The sequence below is a fragment of the Dermacentor variabilis genome, unplaced genomic scaffold, assembly GCF_050947875.1.
Source record: "Dermacentor variabilis isolate Ectoservices unplaced genomic scaffold, ASM5094787v1 scaffold_12, whole genome shotgun sequence".
NCBI classification, from domain to species: Eukaryota; Metazoa; Arthropoda; class Arachnida; order Ixodida; family Ixodidae; genus Dermacentor; species Dermacentor variabilis.
In genome coordinates this window covers 6,331,123-6,358,667 of record NW_027460280.1, presented here as the reverse complement: position 1 = coordinate 6,358,667, position 27,545 = coordinate 6,331,123, and the positions used below count along the sequence as shown (strand labels likewise).

General features: G+C 46.3%; 1 protein-coding gene and 1 non-coding gene across 6 annotated transcripts in view; both read right to left on the bottom strand.

Annotated features, from left to right (window-relative positions):
- LOC142566373 (carboxy-terminal domain RNA polymerase II polypeptide A small phosphatase 1-like) overlaps positions 1-27,545 on the bottom strand; it is a 305,196-nt gene that overhangs the window by 243,222 nt on the left and 34,429 nt on the right. For all 5 annotated transcript variants that reach the window (XM_075677323.1, XM_075677324.1, XM_075677321.1 and 2 more), the window contains one exon: positions 9,004-9,255. In XM_075677323.1, coding sequence (XP_075533438.1) covers positions 9,004-9,255 — 252 coding nt within the window. The remainder of the gene's footprint in view (positions 1-9,003; positions 9,256-27,545) is intronic.
- On the bottom strand, positions 17,030-17,102 carry TRNAT-CGU (transfer RNA threonine (anticodon CGU)). Its single transcript has one exon. It is a non-coding gene; the product is annotated as a tRNA-Thr (tRNA).

The window sequence follows — 27,545 nt, the reverse complement described above, 5'->3', positions numbered from 1 at the left end:
TCAAATGCATGGCCGACCCTAAGGGGCCAGTAAATGGCATAGAAGTGAGCTAGGTTGCCACCCCGACAGGCACATGAGGCCTCACACGACCCGCTAATGGATAGACGGCATTGCGGGACGGCTCGCGAGTCGAAAATGTAGCTCAGCTATGCATGAGGCAAGCGGTAGTCGGAAAGCGCGGTGAAGTTGTCGGCTGAGAGGGGTGACTTGCACTTGACCTTGCCCACCAACTGCGCTCGGGACAAGGAGAGGCCAGCGAGCAGTTTTGCACCAACAGCAAGGCAGCGAGGCTCCGCTGGGGCACACAGGACTTCGAACTGCACTCAGCAGGACACAGAGAGGCCAGCAGCCGAGCTCACACCTACGGCATAGCAGGGAGGCTGCACCGTGGCGCATTCATCTGAGAAAGGTGCTTGGACCAAAGGTAGGCCAGAGAACATACGCATGCCAGCATCTAAGCGGGGTGACCCCAATGCAGGATGTGGGGTACTTACTCCACTGCGCTTGGGACGAAAAAGGGCCAGTGAGCAGGAACAGCATGTTGGAGGGGCTAGTAGGCACCCACTCCGAGCGCATCACAAACAGATGACAGGGTGTCTACTATGCTGACATTTCCAAATTCTCAGAGTTTTCCAGGTTTTCCCAGTATGCCTCTGCAAAATTCCTTGGGAGACATAGAACTTTGTTTTATGTTGATGGGCTGACACCATGTCGCCCAATGCTGTCACTCTCTAGTAAGCATGTTAAAAAATAAAAAACAACTTAATCCAGTTCAAACAGTAAGAAGTAACATTTATTTTATTCCATAAGAAAACAGAAGGGAGGGTTTAGTAAAATGCACAGCTAATAAAATATCTTCAAAAGAAAATGGTAATACCCATAGCAAATTGAATCAACCATTCTCAAAAACGAATAAAAAGGAGATGCATACAGAAGGAAATATTTTCGAACACAGTCAAGCCTCTATATAACGAATCGCACGGCACCGCCAAAAATCATTCGTTATTTTGAAATATCGTTGTAATGAAAAGCGGTTATTGGCCAGTGGACAAACCTACGAACGAACCTTGGCAGTAGGTGCGTGTGCAGACAAGCGTACTCTCAAATAAAAATGTTTCACTTCAAAGCTGCTTTATTTAAGAAATCAGTGATTTTCTTTTGGCACGTGCAGCACGCACGACCAATTAGGAATGCGTCTACATCTTCCACTTTGTAAAATACCTCATCGGGTACGTCATTGCACAGAGCGATGAAAGTGCGGACTTTGTTCACGTGCACTAAAACATCAATATTCGACACCGTCTCATCTTCTGTGTTCAATGACCCAGAGTAGTCTTCCTTTAGGTCGTCATCGTCCCTGGAGACGTCACAAACGCAGTCAACAATCTCTTCGGTTGTTAGGTCTGCTGTCGTTGGTGTTGCGCTGTGGCTCTCCACGTAGTCATCGAAAGAAGAGATGGCGGGCAGCAGTTCCGCAACCTCGGTCCACAGGTCTCCTGGGTTGTTGTCAGTCACCTCCAGGTGATCTTCAAGCTGCACAGGTGCTTGGACAAGCTCTGCTTTTCACCAGCAGTTGCAAATGGTGGATGCCTTGAAGTTCCACCATGCTCCTGTGAGCATTTCCGTCGCCTGGCGAATATTGATTGCAGTTCGCTGCTTTAGGCAGAGGTTAATAACCGCTGCACAAGGCACTTATGAAATTCTGCTTTCACACTCTTTATAGTGCCCTGGTCTAGGGGTTACAGCAAGGACTTGTTTGGCGGCAGAAACTCCAAGCGAACGTGCGTCAATATTCACAATATGAGCAGTACAGTTGTCGTCAACCAGTAGAATTCTTCGGTCATCCCTTCTCATTTGGTCAAGTTTGATGAGCCACCCCGAAAAGAGTTCTCTGGTCATCCAGGCTCGTTTGTTAGCGTGGTAGTCATACGGTAACGACATGATGTTTTGCATGCAGCAAGGCTTCGCATACTTGCCGATGACGAGCGGTTGAATTTTCTTTGTGCCTGTTGCATTGCAGCAGAGCAGGACTGTCCTGCAAAGATGTGACGCCCTCCTTTGCACTGCTGCCCTTTGAAGTGCATCGTCCGACCTGACAGGAGCTGATAAAAACATGCGGTCTCATCCACGTTGAAAATATTGTCTACAGAGTACGATTCAACCACCTCTAGAAAACTATCATTGAGCCAGGAATCTGCACCTTCTCTGTCAGCAGCCTTTTCCTCGACCGAGACTACCTGCCAAGTTATTCCGTTCCTTTGGCGGAAACGAAACAGCCAACACGCACTGGCATCGAACCCAGTTAATTCAAGTGCAACAACAAATTCGCGAGCTTTTCTTGGAGCACTGGGCCAGACACGGGAACGTTTTGCAGTCTGGCATTTTTGAACCACGTGAGAACAGCTTGGTCCGTTTGAAAGTTTCCCAGTCACAGCCGTTTCCTCGTAGGAGCAAGTTGCGATTCCCGGTAAAGCTTGACAATCTCGTCTCAGTCTTAAAATGGTCACGATGGTCGATGGGGCAATGCCACGCTGTCTGCACACGTCGATTTGCTTTTTCCCTGCGTCGATTTTTTGCAAAACGTCCAGTTTGTCCTGCAGCGAAAACTGCTTTCACTTATTCGTGCCATCGCTAGCTGTATTCACTGTTGGATCTCGCGTGAACATCACCAAACCTTTGTTGTGAAGTTCTTGGTGAAATTTGTGCGGAATCAGGTGGCACTCAACATGGTGATGATGATAGCTACTGCACTCGCAGTTTGATGCGAGAGTTGCAGCGCTGTTACGTTTAACTGAGTTCTTAATGCTGATGCTCCTCGGTTATAAAGGCGAAAATAAACTGCTGTGCACAATTCTGAAATATGCGCTGTATTGAAATTCGTAGTTCTGAAATGTTTTCACATTGAAAATATAGGCAATTTGGAGGGGATTTTTAAAATATTCGTAAATTTGAGAAATTCGTTATTGTGGGGTTCCTAGTAACGAGATTTGACTGTATGAGCTATTTCTATGAACTTATAGCAAGCTCATTGGCATGAGGTCCGAAATTTGCCACAAGTGAGATTCTCTCGAAAGAGCTGGTAAGTCAACCTCAACTATTCTGACATACTCTCAGCCCATACACAATATCTCAGGGTTGCGTTTCACTGCGTTAAAGAGTTTATTTTGGTTTGGATGAGGGACACCTACATCTCGGTGTCAGTTAACAATTTTTTTTTTTTTTGAGCTCAAGCTCCTTCAAAGTGGCAGCACACTTCCTTTCCCATTCCTCAATGCGTAGGTCTGTGTTCTCGTCCTCCTTCCACTGAGTGTTTGCCCCACAGACCACTTGAAGCATCCTCTTGGTTGTTGTACAGTCAACGTTTGATTTTTCGGACTCCCTAGAGGCCACGAAAACAACCAAAAACCAGGCAGTTCAAAAAAATGAATGCATGTCTTTGACTGCCCTTATAAGCTCAACTCGCCACAGACACATCCGAAAAAGCTCTGAAGGCCTGTCAGTACACTTGTTAGGCATATTGGTGCTCGTACTGTGACAAGAGATTGCGGGTGCACGCGTGTATATTTAAGAAATACATACTGTGTACTGTTGACAATTGCCACTTCGCACACTCGTTATGCTTCACTGCCATAACAGTGCTGTATTGAGCAGACTTCCGGGAACCGGCATTATGCAACGAGCAAGGCCTAGCTTTGCCGCAGTGATGACTGTAAATTCGGTGAAGACTGTCGATGATGACTGTAAATTCTGAAGAATGCGACAAAGCCATTGCCGGCGTTTGGAGCGAGCTGTCAGATTTTCCAGAAGCTGTTGACGAACCAACGGTGGACGAGTTTGTGAGTGCAGATGATGGTGTCGCGACCCCAGGAGAGCCCAAAAACGAAGACTACATTGTCAACATCATACTGAGCACAAGTCACAAGTGAAAGTGGGCATAATGAGGAAAGCAAAGGTGGTCCTTTGCCCATATTTTTCAAGGTGATTGGTGCACTCGCACCAGTCTGGTGCTTCAACGTAAATGTGGAAGGTTGCGGCCTCAGCTGCTTTGACTCTTTAGACAATGTGGAGAAGTGCATGCATTGCTAGCAGCGAAATTGCCCAAGCAGAAGAAAATGCAGGACTATTTCATGCGAAACTAGGCTTGTTTCATCAATAAAGTGATTTTATAAATGGTACAGGCTTTTATGACGTCAAATTCTTTAGCAGGCTTATTATATTGAATTATGCCCTACGTCGAACTGATGGGCGTTTTTTTGCAGGTTCGATATAGCCAGATTCAACTGTACTACCGAACATTCTGAAACTATTTCGCAGTCGTAGTCCTTTCTAACCAAAATACATATCCCGCCACCGCAATCAGAGTGAAGATTTAGATAGGATGTTTCGTGTGTCGTAAGTCTGTAGACATATGTTTCATCAGTGCTCTATGTTTCAATTAGCGTGATAACATCAAAAGGTTGCCCTACTTGGTCAAAAAACGAGCTTAAGTCCGATTCCTTTCTGTTAATTGATCGCACATTAACGTGAATGCATTTAAAGGAGTTGAACTCTTTTCCTATGTAGTTCTCAGAGTATTGTGGGAGTAGGTAGGCGTCAGTATCGGAACCTGCCATACTATATGACTAACCGAGTTTCTCAAGATCAAGAGGACTTGCGATGACAATTGTAATCTCTCCGGCATCCTTAAAAAAAAAAAATTATGTGGTTTTACGTGCCAAAACTACTTTCTGATTATGAGGCACGCCGAAGTGGAGGACTCCGGAAATTTCGACCCCAGGTGTTTCTGTAACGTGCACCTAAATCTAAGCACACGGGTGTTTTCGCATTTCATCCCATCGAAATGCGGCCGCCGTGGCCGGGATTCGATCCCGCGACCTCATGCTCAGCAGCCCAACACCATAGCCACTGAGCAACCACGGCGGGTCTCCGGCATCCTTTCCGACTAAAATTCAGCCATTTGAGTGCCAAGCATACTTAAATTTGTTTGGCCCAGTTTTTTGTCTGAAAAAGTAAGTCGCAGGCCTGTTTTGTCATATTTTCCTGCACGTAGACCTTGTTTTTCCACAGTTCCTTTCTGCTCTGCCACCACTTATCTCAGGCAACTTGCTTCGTAAACAGGCAAATTACACCCGGCATTTCGTCTTTCTTAGCTGGCAGGCGATGAACAGCAACTACCGTATTTACTTGAACCTAACGCACACTTTCTTTCCGATAAAACGGGCCCAAAAATTGCATGCGCGTTAGAATCGAGCACGACCCTAAATCTGCGTTACCATTTCGCTATTGAGCAAAACGTGAACAAGGTGAATGCAGAAGCCAACGTTTCGACAAGTGGACTTGTCGAAACGTTGACAAGTCCACTTGTCGAAACATTGGCTCCTGCATTCACCTTGTTCACGTTTTGTTCATCGTCTTGAATTTCCATCTCCCGCATTCCCAGTCTTTTCTCTGCATTTCACTATTGGCATTTCAAAATGGCTGCCTCGTACGCGCTTCGAGCCTAGCTGCCGTAGCTTTCACCGTGTGCTGCAGTATGAGTGCTTAGGCAATGCTTCCTTTGGCTTAGGTTAGTGCACCGTTTGTCCACGTTTTCTGTGGTTGCTTTATCAGCAGTGCCGACTGCAATGACATGCCGAGTTCATCACGATGCCGCAATGAAAAGGAAAGCGATCATATGTGCAGAGACGGTCAGAAATCTGGCAGCATCATGCTTGTTCGGAGTTCTTTAAACCTGCGTGCGGGACTGGTACAAACACGAGAGGTGTTCTATACCAGCGGATGCTACGTATGACGCGGCTGCGCAGCCCCTATCTCGAAAACAATCTGCGACAGAGAAAAGTCTACGCATCTAGGCGCACCATAGTGTGTTCTCGTCTCTTAGTTCACGTTGAAGCGAGAGGTCGCACGAAGGTCAATTCCCTTGCTCCTGCTACCACACTTCCTCACTCTAGCGTTTGAAGAGTTTCCATAGTCACTAAGTGAGATGTGTTCATGTTTGCTTGTGTGCGTGTGATGCTATGCTTGTTAATTTAGTCGGTGAATGCTTCAGAGTTTATATGGTTGATAAAACTACTATCCTTACTTTTGTACCGTTGTCTACTAATTTGCTATCATAATCAACGTTTCATCTCTCGGGCAAAACTGCAACTTTTTTTATTTATCACAACATTCGTGCACTGGGAGTAAATTTTTGTTTTTTTTCCAAATGAGAGAAAGTTGTATTTCTGTATGAAAGAATGAGGTGAGCAGTACTGTAAAGGACTTCTTTTTTTTAGGTCACGGTAAACAGCTGCGCGTTACAATAGAGTAAATACGGTACATTCTGGTCCGATAACTGCAGCAGCTCAGTCTGCGCGGCCAGCTCATTTATGTTAGTCGGCAGATTTTTGTCTTGAGGTACCAGCTCATTTATGTTAGCAGATTTTTGTCTTGCGGTACCATAATTTCGTGGAACTCAAGATTCAACTTTCAGCTTCGCCATTCAAGAGCATCAACATCGGCTTTCAGCTTGGTTATCTCTGCATCCTGTTTTTCTACTTTCTTTAGCCTTTCTTTGACATCTTTTCTTGTTGTTCCGTATGCGCTAAAAGGGTGTCATATTTTTCACCCACGAACTGCAATGCCTCCTCAATGCTGTGGACAGATTCCGCCAAGGGCAGCAACTTGTCCAGTTTGGCACTGATTTCTTACATCTACTGGCGTACATCTCGTGAATACATCTCGTGAGATCGTTTTTATTGTATATATATGGAAGTTATTTCCACCTGACGAGTGAATCGTATTTTTTAATTGTATGTTGAATCGTAATTTGAATTGCAGTGAATTGTATCTTTCCTTACCTTAGTAGAACATTTTTGTTCTTATTGGTTCAAGAAATTTTTTGTCATTGCTTTTTGCCTTATATCACGATAATTTTACGTTTCTATCCATTCCCGAAAAATGGAATTGATTCAGCAGCATGTATCGTGTACTGTACTGTGTATTGTGTTGGTTTCTTCTTTTCTAATATAAGCAATGCCGCTGTACAGGTGTCAAGTGCGTGGGGTCCTGCGGCTTTCTCAAGCTGTCATTTATGACAGCTTTTACTGCTGGCCTCCTGTGTCGTGTGCCTTACATGTGACACAAATAAAGGCATTATTATTATTATTATTAGTGAGCTTGGCACAGTGCCAGGAATGCTGTCGCGTTCAGTGCTGAAGGTAACAAGCTTGGCACAGTGCATGCCACACTCTCGCAGATGCATTCAGCGCCAAATATAGTGAGCTTGGCACCAAGAACACTCTCGCGTTCAGTGGCAAAGATAGCGAGCTTGGCACAGTGCCAAAACACTGTCGCAGATGCCGAATCATGCAAAATGATTACAAAAGTGACACTATCTACAAAGTGATCGCTCAAGAATACTGTCCAAAGATGGCTCTGCCTCCTCCTCAGCCGATGATGATGAGTGAAAACTTTTTTCCGAATTGCGATTCCTTGAAAATGTTACAGTCTTTTCCCGTTCATCTTGCACTACCCATTGTTTTAGGTATTTCAGTTTTTTTTTATGTCACCAAACTGCAAAGTCACCCCTTGCATTAGATTCGAGTAAATAAGGCAAGTAGAACCTTTGTACCAAGCACCAGTTTGCCAAAATACTGACTTTCCATTGCAGTTTTTAGGGCTGAATTTTTCCACACCATGGAAACATAGCAACCAGGACAACTTATTTCTCAAGACTGGTACAGAGTTCATAGCAAAATGCTACGCTCAGAGTATTTAAAGCAAACACTTAAATTTTCGTCCTAATGCTTTCATAATGAAGGAAATCCTTCTATGATTACCCTCTTTGAGACCGTCCCATGCAGCTGAGTGCTCACTGTTTGCGGGCCCCTCCCTACGCCAACAGATTTCATGATGTACCAAAGACCTTGATTTTCTGGCAGGAAGCAGTGCTTCCTCGAGAGTAAGGGCTTTCTTTTATAATCGTGCAGTGGTTAGATACTTTGCAGAGACAATCATGACCCGGGCTTGCCTGGTGAGGGGACTTTTAGTGATATAGTAAAACCCCGTTGACGAGTTTTGCAAAGGACTGCGTGAAAGAAATGAAAGAAATAAAGGCCACAGATCCCCACAGCAATGTCAGTAATAGCTCTGAATGGCTGCCAGTACCATTATTAGATGCCTCAGCATCCGTACTGTGACTGGGGATGGCATGCCCGCATGTGTATAATTAACTGACACGTACAATGTTCCATGACAGTGGCCCCTTTCCACTCTTGAAATGCTTCACCGCATAACAGCTTTATTGCGACGAAGCTTACTAAAGAGAACCAGCAATTATGGAATGCATATAAGACCCTTTCCGGCCCTACAATAAATGTAGCCATATGCTAAGCACACTTAAACCAACGTGCGTGATTCCAAACAGATTTTAACCGATGCACACTTCTTAGGGTGCTTCGCGAACTGCTCTGTGCACACTGTCTCCCAATATACTTGTCTGGCATGTTGTCTGGCTCGTGCAACTTCAGTCCTTGTTGCAATGTATTGGTCGCTTATTGCAACGTATTGGCCGCTTGTTACAACTTAACGCACCGTTGTTGCAACTTACCGGACGCTTGTTACAACTTAGTGAACATGTGTTGCAACGTTTACATTTATTGTCCTCGCAGCAGCACATGAGAGCTAACTTCCCTCTGCACCGTTAAGATTACGTGATCCCTGTGTTCAAATGAAATATAAGATGTGGGAACATTGCAGAATGGTGACGGATGAAATGGCAATATGTTACATGGGAGTCAATGGGATTCACATCAGCACCACAGAAACGCAACGTAGAAGCCAGGAAAACAACAGCATGGAACATATCAACAGGGTTCGACTGTAGCACAAAGAAAAGCTTGTGACATGAGTGGTGTTCCTCCAACAACAGTGTAGCCAAACACATCACAGTGCGTTCTCGCATCTAAATTAAGCCTTATGCCCAGCTGTGACCATTCAAGAATGTGGCAAGTCAAGGCGTACCTTTGCAAGGCTGGCTGTGAATAAGACACATTCGTAGGCATCGCCGACTCGCTGCAAAAACTCGTCCACGTAAGGCCTCTTGAGGACATACACCTGGTGCACTGTGCCGTCAATTTCCACAGGCACCACGAAGTCAGCATTGCTGATGGGCTTGAATGAGCTATGGACCAATGTCTCGTCTAGGTCAATGATGAGGCAGATCTTGTGCATGTCCTGATGCCGCACAGGTGGCAGCAGGAACTTGCCCTGCAGCTGAAAAATCAGATTGCTTCATTCACAACCTTGATCATACTGGAACAACAAAGCAGCATTCCCTTGAGTTGGTGGTGGAAACAACGCAGTCTTTCACATCATCTCTGCTGCCGCAAATTGACACATGGCAGAAAAACAAGCTCAAAAGCAACATTGAAGGACAGTCTCATAAACTGCACAGGACATTATTCAGGGCTCAAGAATAAATCTAAAGACAAATACCCTAAAATATAACAAGCTCTATAACCAGGCTCACGCACAATAATGTCACACATGAACAGCACTCACATGAATAATTTGGAATGGCAATATAGAAGAGCTGTTCAAAGGTATCAAACATTGAAAATCCAGTCCTTTGAATACAATTACACACACAGAGAGCACATGATTGTACTGCACGGAGACATACCCAAGGGGCAAATGTGGAATTAAGGACACAGCATAGCCATCGCAATGTGTACCCAGCAACCAAAGTGAGCATCACTTTAAAAAAACGCAAGAACATCACAAGGAGCACTGACAAAGAACCGCTTTAAAGGACAACTGCAACTACATTTTGGGCCTAGATTCAGAACAGCTTTTCATGGAACGTCTTATGTTCAAAAAATGAGTGGATGCATCATAAAAGGCTCATGATCACGCGACTCCTTGGCAGCATGATCTTAGGCACCACAATGAAAAATCTTACATATGATGGTTACATCATAGCCGCTAACCACCATGTGCATGCATTGTCTGTTTAGGCTGCTAATAAGAATTACCAACAGCTGTGCAGAGATTGTCTCAGAAAACCGCCTCTCCAACTTTCATATCTCAAAACGTTTTTGCACTGGACTCCGGATAACTCACAATCTTGACTTAGAAAATAGCAAAGAAGAGGCAACGAGGAAGTCTCAACTTTGCCTGCACCCGGCGGCAGCTTGCTAGCAAAGCCAGACGCCACCCTGAACCGCACTCCCCACTTCTTGTTGTCTATCACCAATTGTTCGACCGATCGCTGCCACTTTGTTGTGACCTCATGCAGCACTGGCAAGTCTTTTTTAACCCGAAAGTCTTAGGCCAGGCTTCCTATTTTGTGCCTACTGAGCAGTTAAGGAAGTAGGTATAGAAACGTTATAAAAGTTTGCTTTATTAGCGTATATTTTTTTTTTCAATGAAGACATTTAGGTATCATTTGTTTTATTCCTGAGTGATTCTATAAAAGAAAGGTGGCCGGCAGCCTGGACACTTATAAAGGTAGTAAGGTATGATAGTGCTTAGAACTGTCTTGTGCTCAAACTCAATTGGCATCAACAGGCAACAGCATTCCTGGCATGTTCCTGGCATTGCTGTGCATTTTTAAAGGGATACTAAATCAAAACAATAAATCAATTAAAACTGACAGTGTTCTTTCAGAACTCTTCTTAATTACACGATAACAGGTCGATCATTAGAAGAGGAACTGAAGCTCAAAGTTTCATTTTTTAATTCTGCACCGAAACCTCAGCACCGGTACATCAGTGTGACGTCACAGATTTCAAACTATTTTTTCGTATTTGGGTCACGTTGGCTCAGTAAAAGTTCACAAAACTTGCCATATTCAGTTTTTGGCTCCTTGAGAACACAATGTAGCCAATCTTTACCACCAAAGAATTCACTTGGCCTTAGCAGATGTCAAAATCCATGACATCATGGGGTGCGAGAACCTTGAGGCAGCGTCACCACCAACCTTTTGTTTTTATTTTCTGGCTTACCAAGCGCCTCCTTGCAATAAGAGTGGTATTTTCGGTATTACGAAAGAATAATTTACTCATATAAGAAGAAATCCATTTTCTCTTTAGTATCCCTTAGGATTTCGTTTGCCGAATAAACCTCTTTCGTGGCATTTTTTCTAAGGTGACCCCCGATGACTGTCACCGCCCAGTGGCACTGCGGCGGCTCACCTTTGAACATTCGTATGAATGCGTGCTATGTCACTGGAGCTCTAACAACACAGTTTCACCACACACGCACTCACTGTCACGTTGGATAGCTTAACCTCTTATTGTTTGGATCCGCCTATAAAACGGCCTTTTCCGACTCCATTTACCCTTCCACAGAACTCCATATATGAGCCTACCAATTATAGTGCAGCCATGGGAGATGAAATACTGGTTATAATGCAACTTCCGCTGGATAATCCCACAGACAAGCGCAGTAGCAAGCGCGCTTCTCAACAAGGTGTGCCGCTGATGGGAGGGAAAGGCAATGAAGGTGATGCACAAGACAAACGAAGGAACTAAAAAAAAAAAGAAACGGCAGCAGCAGTGCGATACGGGCGTGTGGGTGTTGCCTAGGCGACGGAGAAACTTTTGCTTGGCCGCTTCTCAGCAGTGGACGCTCTGCACTGAACACAGATATTGCATGTGCAACATCATCTGCCATCAGTTTCAGCGGTGTTCTGCAAATTTAGCTCCAAGCTCTTAGGCTTCTATGTCTACATAAAAGCTTCCGTCGTTCCTACCAGTACACATACACAGAAACTTGATAGGCATTTTCAGTAGTTGCTGCAGCTGATCACCCGAGAAACCAAACTCCACTTTACATGCACTGCTGTCAGTTCAGTCTGTGAGTGCGACCACATGCCCAATCTCTATGCCATCGTCTACGGGTACAAACATATCAAAGGTGAGCATCCCGCGACACCCCCACTTGCAAGACCTAACCAGTGCACCTCATCGGGAGTCGGCGACTAGAGCTGTGGTTTGCTGCCGAATCAACGAAACGCGTCATAGTGGCTATATGGCATGGGCAACAGTCAAATGGCAGCAACTTCATTCGCAGTCCCCATGTTTTTAACATTACCAGCACGCAAATCAGTCCAAGAAATGTAAAGACACACTGGGCCTCTTCGATTATCAGTCCCTAACAGTCCCGGACTGCTTGGGATGGCAGACTCACATTCGATTTTCTCAGATTGGTGGGAGGAGCTTCCAAAGCTGTTCGAGAAAGCTGACAAATTGTGTTTGGTTTCACAGCGTTTGGTTATCAGAGGTCAGAAGCCATAGACTGTCTGCAAACTCTCAGAGCTTCCAGCAGATTTTCACTCATACCAGCACAAGCAGCTAGCAGACGATGGCTGTCTGAAAAAGATGTGTGCGGCATCTGCTGCCATGTTGTGTAAGCTGCTGTTGGCTTCATAGAGTGCTTTGCGCATTGCAGATGGCAAATATTGTGCACTCAGCTATCACGTCTGTTAGATCAGTGCTTTCTGTCCCATTATGCGAGCTTTTGATGAGCAGTGTAATTGCTGCTGCATTAGTCTCAGTGTTTTTTAAATAGACAATCACAGCAATCAGGCACAATGCTTGCTTTTCTTGATGTGTTTCATGAAATCTGTCATGCTCTTTGCTGTATGTACCGTATTTACTCGCATAATGATCGCACCCGTGAATTTTATCGTCGAAATTTGATTTTCTTTCTTTCCCGTGTAATAATCGCACCCTGAACTTGTTGCAGCAACATGTCGTGTGCCAAGTCTAGCTAATAATGATTGCGCTTGCCATCTGTCGAATGCTATGCGAACGACTCTTGAAGGCATACCAACCGGTATGCACGAACCCAGAATTCTTAAGCAAATGCCTCATTTACCGTATTTACTCGTAAATGATCGCACTTTTTTGTCAGAAAAATTCACGCAAAATCAAGGGTGCGATCACTACACGGGTTAAATTTCCCGCAAAATTTTTCGGCACGCATTTGCTACAGGACACCAAAACAAAAATGGCAGCCAGCAGAGCAAGCCGAACGTGCCGAACGCAATTTTTTTTTTCTTCTTGTGAGTACATTACGTGCATTAAAACAGTTTCTTCCGTATCAGTAATGAATAATATCGTTAAAACGGCATGTCTGAGGCAATAACGTAGCCATGTGCACTTTGAGGGGACAGAAACAGATAGGCGCGCTTAGCTGCCAGTGAAATAGAAACACATGGCCGGTATGCTGCGGAAACTGCGGCATCTGTCTTCACTACTATCCTAATACGGCACGTTTCCGCTAAGGGTGGGCAAATATCTTAGCTGCATTACAAGCGTCGGCGTACGAATAGGGTACACTTTCAACATATCTGTGTAAACGTGGCTACTATCGTTGCCGCTCGCGATTTGTAGCATGCCCACGAGTGCAGACAAGAAGAATCGAAAGGTGCCTTTGTTGTTGTTGACCAGAACCATTATAAAGCCTACACATAACAAAGACAAGCTTGGTCGTAGGTTTTTTTTTGTCCTGGAAGTGCGGAAAAGTGGTGAGAGGAATGAAATGGGGCATCTGCTTAAGAATGTTTGGTGCGTCCAGACCACTTGGTTTGCCTTGAAGAGTCGTTTGCGCAGCATTCGAGAGATGGTAAATGCGACCAATATTAGCTAGACTTGGCACACGACATATCGCTGCGGCAAGTTCGGGGTGCGATCATTACACGGGAAATAAAAAAAATCGAATTTTGACTACAAAATTCAGGGGCGCGATCATTATGCGAGTAAATACGGTATTCGTGCGTGTTTTTTTGTGTGAACAGCAGTACGGTTCAATCACAACTTTCTTTGCGTTCACGTACAAATTTCACTTCAATTTCCCATGTGACAAGCTTGCTTACAGTAGTCATAAATACAGGAAAAGAGAGAGTGCGACACAAAATTGCACTACGATTGCACTTTGCGAACACATTCTTGCACTCTAAACCGTGATATTCCACTATGCAAGCTTTGCGGTTGTGTCGGCGACGTGGCTTCTAAGAGTTCCGAATCTCGAAAACCACGCTAATGAATTTGCTGAGAGGCGAGCTGGGTACAAGCAGACAGCCAGAATATTAACTTCCGGTCACTATGCTTTCAAGTGGAACCTCAGACCACCTCACGCAGTACCCAGCAGCAGCTAGGTCACGTGTCTAATGTACCTTTCTGCCAAATCTAGTCAGACCGGAAGCCACAGACAGTTTGCAGACAGCCCGAGACTGCATAATCGAAGAAGCCCACTGTACAGCGTCAAAAAATTCGGCCACCATTCTACTTTAGTTGTGTGCAGATGATGGCAGCGCCGAGGGAATTTTAAATAATCGAGCAGGTCTGAAAATTAAGTCAGCGACTTGCTTTTCCCTATGTTGCATTCTTGCTCCATTTTAGTACTTAGCTTCATGTAAGGACCCCAGGTCCTCAAGAATGAACCTTTCAACGTTCATAAATTTAAATAATTACAAACATCCTCGTCACGTGCTTCTGCACGTGTGCAGCCATTGAAACATGTTTTGGTTATGGCGAGGTAATGCTTATACCGTAAAATACCGCAGAAGCGTCCAGTTTTGCACAAGCGCCTAGTATTAATATTTCCAAAACTTGAGAATTCTTAAAACTATATGTTAAGCACCCACACCTTCCAAAGCACCAGCCGAAATATTCACCCCACTGCCGTCACTACGAGACCGCTAAAGGCGGGGATATTCACTCCTTTGCAGTGGGGAAAGACCGATGGGGGTGAACATCATGCAGAGTGACAACGAATGGTCCTTGAAAGGAAACCAAGTGGAAAACAGGGCTTTTGCGAAACACATCTTGATCAAGCGTGCATGCAGCCGCTGTTCCCACACTTCTCGTGCAATCAGCCAGTCACACGGGCACTTGCATAACCAACTCACAGGCACCGGAGAACCCGTGGTCAGTTTAAGTCTCGTGAGTGACGACCTATTCTGCACAAACTTGGAACAGTCGTTCAGTGACAATAAGAAGGTGCTAGTGTACCCCATCATTTGCCAAACATGCTTTCTTCGATTCCACAGCCACTGTAGCCGTGCCTCACGTTTTTTGTTGGCCGCCATCTCGGCCGGACAAGCAGCCATGTCTAGATTAACCAAATTTGCAGTTAAAGTGGGGTGGGCGCTTCTGTGGTATTTTACAGTAGTAAAGATATTCGTAATTCTGGCGACATACACTATAAGCGACCTATGCTGCCAATGACGCCAGCAGCCTTTTAGGCGCCGTATACAATGGGCAGCACCACAAGCTTCGCATGCTTGCTGTCGCAGCCATTGCTTCGCCCTTCGAGTGAAACTGTATTCAATAAAAAGAGTGCACGCATTTATAGACTCGTATTTGTGTATGTGCAATGAAGCTGCCACTGCTTCCGTCTCACTTTAAGACCGATACCTCTGAAAGAAGGCTAAGCCAATCTTTTTTTCCCCTCTCATTTAGGGTACTGTCAGTGACGTATCAGTGTGCTGACAGTGTATTAATTGCGACCGCGAGAAAGATCAACGGCACTTCTGTGCAGGTGCGATCAGTCCCCGAGCTATGCCTGAAAGAAGCCAGTATGAGAGCCCACAGAGTTTCAGCGAGATCGCAGGTTGATAAGGCCGCTCGCTTCATGTTCGTGCAATGATGAGGTGTAGGTGACGCGTCCCTCATTGGTGTCTGTTAAAGTCGTGACAAATGTGTTCTTCCGCAGTTCAGTTTCGGTTTTTGAACTGAAACTGTCCGGAATTCATTATGATGCAGTTTCAGCGAGATCGCAGGTTGATAAGGCCGCTCGCTTCATGTTTGTGCAATGATGAGGTGTAGGTGATGCGTCCCTCATTGGTGTCTGTTAAAGTCGTGACAAATGTGTTCTTCCGCAGTTCAGTTTCGGTTTTTGAACTGAAACTGTCCGGAATTCATTATGATGCAGAAAGTAGCAGTGTCAACTTTTTGGATGTCTGGAACAAATTATGGACGGATGACCGGCTTCAAATATTGCATTAGGATCAATTATCTTGATTCAGGCACACTGTCTTGGCACAGTGGCAGTAACGCTGCTGCCCATAGATGCCAAACTTGCCTGGTGACGATGCATGCGAAAGTGACCGACAACATTACTGGCAGTATTTTGGAAGAAATTTCGTTGCAGTTGGCCTTTAAGTATACAGCGTTGGGTAGATGAGTTAATCAACATCCATAATACAAACAGTTTTGTGTAATTCCAGGGGGAATTCTTACAACACAGAGACCCTGGAAAGTGGCTTTTGCGTTGCTATACATATACATTTTCACCAATGAGATCACTATGGGAACAACAAATCCTGTAAAAATATGTGACTATTCAAAATACTGAACATACATAAAATTTAATATCACATTTGTACTTAATGTGAAGAATTTGAACAATTTGAAAAAGCAAGCACTGAACATTTCTCTAACAGCATTCAACATGTCAATATTGAAAAACTCAAAAGGTAATTGAAGCTCACCATTTAGAACAGTAATGATTTTGGCACCAAAAGCACAATCACTGAAAGACATAAAGACGGGACACTTTAAACTTTATTTTTATACACAGTTGGCTTATAAAATGATTTCTTCTTTCTTAACGTACGTACACAGTGCATCGCACTCACTTCCCAGATAACGTGATTTCTGAATGAAACAAATCAACCCATGGATTGCTTATACAATTGTTCCATTTTTTATTAAAAAACGCTTCCAGAATTGCACAAGACTTTTTTTGCTCCTTCCAAAGATCTCCATAAAGCATTGCTGCCTAGATGTGCACCATCCGTATTATTCTCGACATTAGGTGCACGTTCCCTCACTCAATCTTTGACGAGTCAGGGACGTGAGTGTCTACTAGCCCTATCGGGACTTGTAGACCACATCTATATGGCACGCTTCATTTTATCATAAGAAGCCAACAAACACTGACACCAACGACAACATGGGGGAAATCACTTGTACTTACTAAATGAATTAAAGAAATGATAAATTAATGGAAATGAAAGTGGATGAAAAAAACAACTTGCCGCAGGTGGGAAACGATCCCACATCTTCGCATTACGAATGCGATGCTCCACCAATTGAGCTACCGCTGGCACCGTCTTCCTATCCACTTTATTGGGCATTTATGTTTCCTCCTAGAACCTTCAGAGCCAGTGCCACCACTCACAAACCTTGGTGGCAAATTTAGTTTTTTGGCTGCCGAGCATCATTCCCCACAATGTGAGGGCACAACTAGGCCAGTTAGTTTGTTGCCGCAAAAACCATTGATACAATATGGTTGCAGGTTGCATGAATACACTGGAACCTTGGCTGTGCGTTCCCTGATGTTGCGACATCCTGGGTTTTATGACAGATTAGTGAAGTCCTGGCAAGCTCCCTATATAGACAATGCACTGAAAACCTCAATTACACAATGCAAGCATATACCTCAATTACACAATGCAAGCATATACACGTCCTGTCTCATTCGGCGTGCAAAAGTGCGAACCCAACGGCAACTGCACAAGAAGCACTGCCCGCCTCTGTCAGAGCACCCAGCTCAGACTGCTTTTTAGGTTCCTCCCTTTTCCTGCCCCCTAAACCACACCAAACTTTGGCCCTTCCTTGTCATCTCATAGACACCAGACAATTTGGACCGGTGGTGTCACGAATGTAACGGCATGTGATGTGGACGCCAGCCGTGTTGGTTGATTATATTCCATCGTTTCTTCTGTTCCGAGTTGCCAAAATACTCTCAAAACCAAATCCAAACAAATGTTGCATTTTTGGGTGCACAAAAACATAACTAAAATCAGCTTTCGTAGCAACCTTACCAGCTTGAACGGGGGAAAGCCTGAATGTGCAGGGTGCTTCAGCAAACAGTTTCTAAATATTTTAAGATTGCCTGTGACAGGTAGCACAATTCATGAGGTGCTCGCACAAAAAACTAAAATGCATCATGAACAATGCATCGGATGATCTTGTAGGGTCTGAAATAGCTATGAAAAAGCTTCTTGCTAAGTCCTCGTCAGCGTATTGGGGTCCAAACCCAAACATGGTCGCCGGGCTGGTACTCGACGTAGCTAACAGGGATAGGCGGGCTAGTTGATGATCAATATTGGAATGCATCATGTAACCGCACAAAAACAAGGGGCAAAGAAGGAACCGAGCCTGTCTTGTGTGTTCCTTCTTTGTCCCTTGTTTTTGTGCAGTTACATGATGCATTTCAACTCGACGTAGCATCGTCGAAGGTTGTAGTCTCAGCTGTCAGTCCTCTGCTGGTTCTTGATCCGCAGGCGGGCGAGCTGTCGGGCTTCTTTTGTGCGCTGGAGATAAGTGGCGATCTCAAGATTCTCTTCGTTGGTGACATGCAGCAGCATAGTGTCGAGAGTCATTGTTGGGTTCTTGCCGTAAACCAGCTTGAATGGCGTGATCTGTGTTTTTTTTGCACCGTGGTGTTGTAAGAAAAGGTTACATACGGTAGGACGGCATCCCTAGTCTTGTGTTCGACGTCGATGTACATCGCTAGCATGTCGGTGAGGGTCTTATACAGGCGCTCTATAAGACCATTCGTCTGCGGGTGGTAGGCAGTTGTCCTCCTGTGGCTTGTCTGGCTGTATTGCAGAATGGCTTGGGTGAGCTCTGCTGTAAAGGCTGTTCCTCTGTCAGTGATGGGGACTTTTTGGGTGCCATGTCGCAGCAGGACGTTCTCAACGAAGAATTTCGCCACTTCGGCTGCGTTACCTTTCAGTAGAGCTTTCATTTCAGTGAAGCGGCTGAGGTAGTCTGTAGCCATGACGATCCACTTGTTTCCAGAGGTTTACAGCGGAAAGGGTCCCAACAAATCCCTCCCGATCTGCTGAAATGGTCGACAAGGAGGCTCAATCGGATGTAGTAATCCTGCTGGCCTTGTCAGTGGTGTCTTGCGTCGCTGACAGTCACGGTCAGTAATACCTTTCAGTATTCTTGATAGCGTCCAGGAGAATCCAAGGTGCCCAGAAGTCGGATCATCATTAGGGCGCGCAGTACTTCTGGACACAGCACTGAGGGAACAAGAAGAAGGAAGTTGGCGCGGACTGGTGAGAAGTTCTTTACGAGTAGGTTGTTCTGAAGCAAGAACGAAGACAATCCTCGCTTAAATGCCCTAGGTACAACCTCGGTGTTCCCTTCCAAATACAGTCGCCGAGCGTTTATTCGGACCTCACGGGAACTGCGGAAGTGTCCGAATAAACAGGTGTCCGAAAAAGCAGATTACGAAAAAAAAAACTTTATTTCCACGCGCATATTTGGGCTCGGCAGTAGGCTTGGAGAAATCGTGAATGCGCCGGTGCACGCTGTTCCGTTTATGAGCAATCAGATAAGCCTGAATCTCGGAGAAGGTCCGTCGTCTTACGACTCAGAGTTATCATCCGGTGGTGCAGCAGAAACCTGACAAATGGTCTCGCCGTCGTCGAGTTCTGTGCATGTCAGTACAGCACTGTCAGCACCTGTGAAACTGTCAAATGAGACGGTGTCCGGAATCACAATGCAACCACTGCGCAGGTCTCGGCAGAACATTTTCGGCGTCAGTACGGAGCACATCGGAAGGAGACAAATCCTAGGCTTCCCGGCACCCGCTTGTCGGCATTCGCCAGGGCAGTCTGCGCGAGCACTGTCGGTGCCATTAGACACTTGACGCAATGTTTCCGTATGCAGCGTTGGATCACCGCAACCTTGACTCAGCACACAAAGCAAACACCACCCTGCCGTCACACCGACACCAGCCGCACAAACGAAAAACGTGGCCTAGTCGCAGCGTCGTGCACGAAGAAACAAATCAGCTGCTGGATTGTCTTGACATAGCTTACTAAGCTGAGGCTGGAACTGCTGTGGCCACTCTATCGAACCAGGCAGAAAGGATGATGATCGTGGATTTGTAGGAGCGCCACTTGGTGGGGGCAGCAAGGAGGCTCCGTTCAAGACAAAAATGGCGTTCAGCAAGTCGAACCATGCACCGATCAGAGTTGGTGCATGGTGCTTCTTGATCGAGTTGGCTCAAGGAGTGTCTGAAAAATCAGAGGAGAGGTTGCAAGGTGTCCGAACTTTTGGCAGTTGTTATACATTATGGTCTATGGGGAGAATGGCAGTGCCGCAAAGCAGACCGAATAATCGAGCATGTCCGAATTTTTGGAGTCCGAAAAATCAGTCGGCGACTGTACTCAACAAGGCTTTTCAGCTCCAGGTCTGAATGCTGCTATTCAGCGAGGTATTTCGTGCTTATTCCAAGGAAATCCAATATCCTCGTTGTCTTGCTGTGGAGGGTCAATGGGGGCGCGTGATAGGCAATCAGCATCAGTGTTTCCGTCCGGACTTGTAGATTACAGTGATGTCATTCTTGCAGTCTGAGGCTCCACCACACCAGCCGTCCTGAAGGGTCCTTCAATTTCACTAGCCAACACAATGCGTGATGGTCGCTGACAACTTTGAATGGCCTGCCATATTGGTAAGAACGGAATTTTGCTGTCACCCTAATGATGGTGAAGCATTCCTTTTCGGTCGTGGAATAATTGCCGTCTGCTTTTGACAGCGACCAGCTAGCATAAGGTATCACACGTTCAAGTCCGTCTTTCATCTGGACTAGGACGGCACCGAGGCCTGGGCTACTGGTGTTAGTGTGGATTTCGGCACCGGCGTCCTTGAGATTGAGTACCGGCGTCCTTTGAGATTGCAGCTGTCTTCTACGGGTCGGGGCGGACTCAAAATTTGCTGATGACATGGCCAAGGAACAGAAGCTCATCGTAAGCGAAGTGGCACTTTTCCGGCTTCAGAGTGAGCCCTGATGGCCTCTAGTACTATCACAAGCCGCTTAAAGTGATCGTCGAAATTTTCGGAAAAGACAACGACGTCATCCAAGTAAACAAGACAGGTCTGCCACTTCAATCCTGCTAACACCGTGTCCATCACTCGCTGCAGGCGCCAAGCATAGTCCGAATGGCATGACCTTGAACTCATAAGGCGGAACCCCATGGCCCGATTTCAGGCGCGATTGACGCGCGGATGGTGGGACGCGCGCATCATTTTGACGCGTGCCCAGCATGATCCGTCACAAAATCGCGCCGCCGCGTGCTGCTGCTCGGAGTAGAAAAAAACCCGTCGCGCGGCGCGTCCGCCAATCAGAGTTCAGGTAAGAGACGTGGCATTTTGGTTTTGCCAACAGATGGCCCTGCTCTCTGCGCATCTCGATGGAACCTCTCTGGCACAATTTTTTTTTTCTCGGCAGAACTGGCACGTGCGTCAAAGAAAGCACATGCTACCGTGATTTCGTTTGCGCATCGTGTTCCCCTAAAATGGACAAAGCAACCTTGAACGAGGCCCCAATAACTGAAGTGGAGAAGCGTCGCGTCCCGTGGGACGTACGCGACCGCAATTACAAGAACAACATCAAACGTAACCAGGCCTGTCTAGCATGATGAAGGCAGTCTTTTCGCAATCTCTCTCGTCGACTTCTATTTGCCAGTAGCCAGACTTGAGTTCCATCGACGAGAAGTATTTAGTGTTGCAGAGTCGATCCAATGCGTCGCCTATCCATGAGAGGTGGTATAAGGTCCTTCTTCGTGATCTTGTTCAGTCAACGATATTCAACGCAGAAATGTAGGGTTCCGTCCTTTTTCTTCACCAAGACTACAGGAGATGCCCACATGCTTTTCGACAGCTGGATAATGTGGTTGCGCAGCATTTTGTCGACTTGTTGCCTACAGCTTCACATTCTTGCGTTGAAACTTGGTATGGGTTCTGGCGGAGTGGTCAAGCACTCTTTGGTTATTATGCGATGCTTTGCGACTGGTGTTTGTTGAATCCTCTACGACGTCAAAAAGCAGTCTGTGTCATTGGAGAAGACTTCTGAGCTGTTGTTGCTTACTCATGGGGAGACTTGGATTTATGCCAAAGTCTGATTCGGGAACTACGGTCGTCCGGGTAAATGAAGCAGAATCTGAGAGGACAAACACATTGCTGGTTTCTTCAATTTGCTCGATGTATGCGATCACCATGCCCTTATTGATGTGCTTGAACTCCTGGCTGAAGTTTGTCAGCATCACTTTCGCTTTCCCTCCGTGCAGTCGAGCGATCCCTCTTGCGATGCAAATTTCACGATCGAGTAGCAGACGTTGATCGCCCTCGATAATGCTTTCTAGGTCTGCGGCTGTTTCACTGCCAATGGAGACCACAATGCTGGAACGAGGCGGGATGCTGATTTGGTCAAGTACACTCAAGTCATGGTGACTACGAGCGTGCTCCGGCGGTATCGCTTGATCTTCGGATAGCATTATTGACTGACTTAAGGCCGATAATTGCACCATGTTGGTTCAGGAAGTCCATGCTAGGAACGACATCTCGTGAACACTGTTGGAGGATAACGAAGGTGGCAGGGTAGGTCCGGTCATGAACTGTAATTCTTGCTGTGCAGATTCTGGTCATAGTTATTAGGTGTCCTCCACTTGTTCGGATTTGAGGGCCTTCCCATGCAGTCTTGAGTTTCTTCAACTGGGAGACGATGGGTCCACTTATGATGGAATAGTCGGCTCCTGTGTCCACTAAAGCGGTGACTGCGCTGCCATCAAGCACGTCGAGGTTGGTGGTTCTTGGTCTTGCGTTGCAGTTTCATCTCAGCGTTGGACCATGGCTGTGTCGTGTTTACTTGTGGCTGGAACGTCGCATTGCCAGGTCTTTTTTTGTCGGTGTATTCTTAGCTTCTAGGCTTCCTTGGGATAGCGGCGTCTCAATGTGTCGTCCTGGGGACGTATTCTGAAACGTTCGCCGCCGCGAAAGTTTCGCCCTGGCCACGCCTCCGCCGTTGCGGCGCGCGCTGAATGGCTGCTTTGACAAAACCGGATATTCACTTGCGCCACCTGGTAGTTCCTGTCTACGTCATTTTAACGTCACGGTGTCATTGGGTGCTCCGGACATATATTGAATAAGCGAACACGTCTTTTGGCGTTCGGTTGCTGGTGGAGTCTAGCAGGGTAGTTAGGTGGTAGCTTATAGCAGAGTTTTTGATGGCGTGGTGCATGTGTTGTTTCCAGGCGATTATTCATTGAAATATAACATTTCTCACTTTTTTTCTCTCATTTCCTTTACATAAAGCGACCGGAGCCAACCGTGGCAAGTGCCCAGAACGGAGCGACGGCCTCTGCACTCGATTACAACACACCCGAGTCGTTCTACACTCGCTGGGCGCCATCTCTCGTGCGATGTGAAGCGTTCGAGAGCGCGCGCTGGTAGTGCACGCTGACGTCACGAGTGAGCAGGCGGTCGGCTTATCGAATGTGACGTTCGCGGCGGCGAAACTTTCGCGGCGGCGAACGTTTCAGAATACGTCCCCTGATAGTCTTTTCGTCCGCTTCGCATCAGTTCGACGAGCCGCAACTGCCCCTGCATCGGTTGCTGCTTTCAGTTTTCCAAATATGGGCTGACAGACCAGCCCCGGACTGGGCCAGTGTATTGACGGCGCTGTGGCGACAGGTAGCGGACTGGGGATGGCGATTGAGACGGTCATCGAGGGCTCCACTGAGTAGTGGCGAGGATATCATGAGGGCGTTCACCATCCTGAGGGCGCGGGTGCATTGAAGACGAACACCAGCAGTCATGTCTCACGGTAAGGACGTCGGTGGTAGGTGTGACCTGCTTCCCTGCAGCGATAGCAGAGCGGACGGTGGTCGGGGGCTCGCCAAACGTCAGTGTTCCTTGGAATGCTGCGTGGGGCGATGGGTTGGCGTGCTGGCAGCGGCGGTGGTGGACAATGGAACTGTGGCATTCCCGGGCCCTGGCACAGGCGCGGAGGGGGAACGTTGACGGTGGGCTATGGCAGTGTACGTGAATACTTCTGGCTGAGGCTGCGCCAACTGAAGTGCTTCGAGTGATTTGTTGGAGCTCCTCGGATGCGACGCAGCAAGTGAAGCCATTTGAGGCTACGATAAAGGGAACACCTTCTGCACCTCCTCCCGAACGACCGCTCTGGCAGTCTTGCACATGTCGTCGGTGGCCAGTGATTGAACTCCGACGTAGTTTGAGTTCCTGCATCGTTAAATTGCCGGTTCCACATTTCTAGTGTATTTTCGATGCTGCTGGCCTCGCGAAGAAACTATTCAACGGTCTTCCGTGGGCTTCATTGCATTCCAGCAAAAAGTTCTTTCACACAACGCATGTGTAGGTGGACTTTCTTCTCCTCGGACATTTCCGGGTCGGCGTGGTGGAATAGACGGGCCATCTCCTCCGTGGGGATTGTGATGGTCCCATTTGGCAGCTGTGCTCGGGTTTCTAGTAGAGCATGGGCTAGCTCTTTTCACACAACGCTTTTAAATGTCCGCAGGAAGCTGCTTTGGAAAAGGTTCCACGTCGTTAAGGTGGCTTCTCGATTCTCGAACCACGTCCTGGCGGCGTCTTCCAATGCGAAAAAGAAATGGTGTAGCTTGTCATCGCTGTTCCAACGGTTAAATATAGCAACCCTCTCATACGCCTCCAGCCAGCTTTCGGGGTCCTCAAATACTTAACCACAAAACATCGGTGGCTGCTGGGGCTGCTGCAGCACAACTGGCGTTGGCGATACTGGGGCTGTCATTGTAGCTACTGTCATGGCTATACACTTCTTGGTCTTCTCAGGCAAAAGTCCGTGCTCCGAGGGCAGTCCTTGCAGTCTGCGGCTAGCTCTCTCGTCCTTGGCGACGGTGTTGCTTCATGGCTAGAGCTTGGCTCACGGCTTTGCAGGGGCGTTCGGTACATGAATGCACTAGCACCTCCACCAGATGTCACATAGTAGTGACGGTGAATAATACAGCGGCAAAACTGTGAATGACGAAAATAACTTTTATTGGGTGAACTTGTGACCACAAAAGCAAGTTACACTCAAAGCACAGCGATAACGCCGAACATGGTCGGCAGTAGTCGAAATCTGATCTGCCGGTCAAGCACATCGGCTTATATATATGAGCCAGCGAAGGTTCCAGAGTAATCGCTGGGGCCCGCGTGTCTTCCAGAAAGTTCTATGCAATTCGTGTCGCACATGCAGTCAGATTACGCAAGCTTCAGTGAAAACAGGCAGAACCATTGATAACATTCCAAGAAACTTCCGAAACAAGCGCAAGTGTCCCACACTGAACAATAACATTTGTTCGAAGATGAAAAGCAGACACCCGGAAAAGATAAACAAGTACATGTGTCAATATTTCGAAACTGGCGTCATCCTGAGAATTCATTCCAAGTGAAGCCACCTTGCTAACTCCCCGGATAGAATTTGTAAATCACAATATGTGCCATAAGCTAATTAGATAGAAATTTAATTAGCGAGCTTTTGTTAATTATGCATTTCAATTTTATTTTCAAATAATGTCCGCCTCTTTGAGTAGACCAGCTTACAGACTAGAATTGTGCTATCTGTCACAAGCAATTTAAAAAATTTTGAAAGTATTCACTGAAACATCCAGTATACGTGGTCCGTAAGCAACAGAATGTACATTTCTGATGCTGCTCTACTTTTGTCTAATTGTTCTAACATAAATAAAGGAGCTTCATGTTCGAAGTAAATTATGTGACTTTGCCTCCACAGGCAAAGTCACATAATTCACGGCTCACAAAGTCATGGCTCTGGAGCTTGGGCACCGAAGCAACGCGGATTTGTAGCTATCGCCATTTCACCATGCTCACTCAGTGGGGCATTTCTTTCCTTTCCACGCACTCCCAGCTCTGCCTGTGGTTGGTACACGTGTGCTCTGCATTTATGGCAAATGCTAAAAGGTATCTACACTCGCTGTCAACGTGAAGTGCATCAGCGGCCGACTACGGTTCTCGTTGCACCAAACTGTGTGAACTAGATCAAGACTGAAGATTAAGCTAGTTGCATTGAAAAAAAAGAAGACTGAGAATGCGAACTTGCAGACATGTGCGATCTGCAAAGCAGCACAATAAACAAAACAAACTGGAGAGTTGCATCTACCTTTGGCTGCAATTTTCATGCTGCTTTACCAATCTGCATGCATTATTTTTAATACTACAATGAACGTGCACAGCAAAATAAAATGCTGGAGTTACAAGTTTTAGCTTGCAGCACTGAGCTTTGTTGTGATTTGCATAGGAATTTGCACTCATTTTCTACTTTACATATGACCTTTCTCGTATAAGCGGTGACCTTTTTCAAGAGCACGTGCACAAAAATTGGTTTTCCATTTCCTCAGGCATTGGAAACCACAGTGCAACATCACTGAAAGTGCCGTGTGTGCCTTTGCCCTGTCCTCTGCCTCCCATGCCACTGCTCTTACAACTGCTGCTGGCAACACTGTTTACTAGCGCGCTTCTGGCACTTTAAGATGGCCACCCGGTGCTCGGCATTTTTTTGTGCCGATTACCCAACCACGTTCCTTCATTTTTTCTTCTGGAGGTAGTTTCAGTTTCGCGGTACTCAGCGTATATAGCCGACAGCGTTTCTGCCGCTCTGCTGAGCTCAATATCTTCACACAGTGGCAAGAGCAATGTCAGCCACATACTTCGACGCGTCCGGTGTAGTCTCTCACAAAAGTGAAACTATCTTCATACGTGAGCAGCCAAGAATACTGTCCCAGCATGTACGAAAAGCATGAAAGCATGTGTGGAGATCGAACCGACTGACTACTCGAAGGCACGCAGATTATATTGCATACGCGTGTTCATACACATAATTCTGAGCTTTCTGTCTATATGCAATACTTCTCACACATCTGTCGTTGGGTTTTTGGTTTCGCGCAGCTTATCAAATGAGACGGGACATGCGAGGAGGCACTGCCTCTGCTTACACTGCTAGCTGCCACCTCTGATGAGGGCAACACCGCAGATGCTGCCGTGCCTGTGCCTACATTCACGGATGTGCATCAACACCATTTGCAGGTTCGTCTGTGCAGGCGACCTGTAGGAGACCTCCTTCCGGATATTGCTGCACATGAAATAAAGCTCTTGCTGTGTGGCTGAAAAAAAGTCTACAAGGAACTAGCTGAATTTTTATAAGTGTGTAGGCGATAAAAAATGTTTTAGCATGAACACAGTATGCTAAGTCCCTCCTATAAAGCATTATTGATAGCTGCACTTTAGTATTATTTTTGCATTAACTTGTTGGGCAATCTTGTTTTCTAGTCCTGCAGTGTATTATCCCATAGTTTAAAATGAACTTCTCTCAACTCTGTCGCATGAAGCCGTATATTATAGACACTTTTTGTTGGTCGGACTACACGGCACCCGGATTATGCAACATTCTCATGCAGTTTCGAGAAAGTTGTATAATCAGGATTTCACTGTATAAGGCACTACTTCAGGCCACTTCGCCCTTTGGGCTAGCGTCGTACCACCTTCCTGTCACCGCAGTCAATAACGAGGGAGGGAACCTGGCAACCTATAAAAGCTAAACTTGCTCAATGAAACTACTTCATGAGATGTGGACGTGATTTCCGAAGGGCGGACTTTAAACAAAGCACTACGACATGCTTTTTCACAGTTTTGAATGTGCGAAACCATAGGGTAACATATCCTTCTCTGCACACAGAGTATATCTCCAACACACAA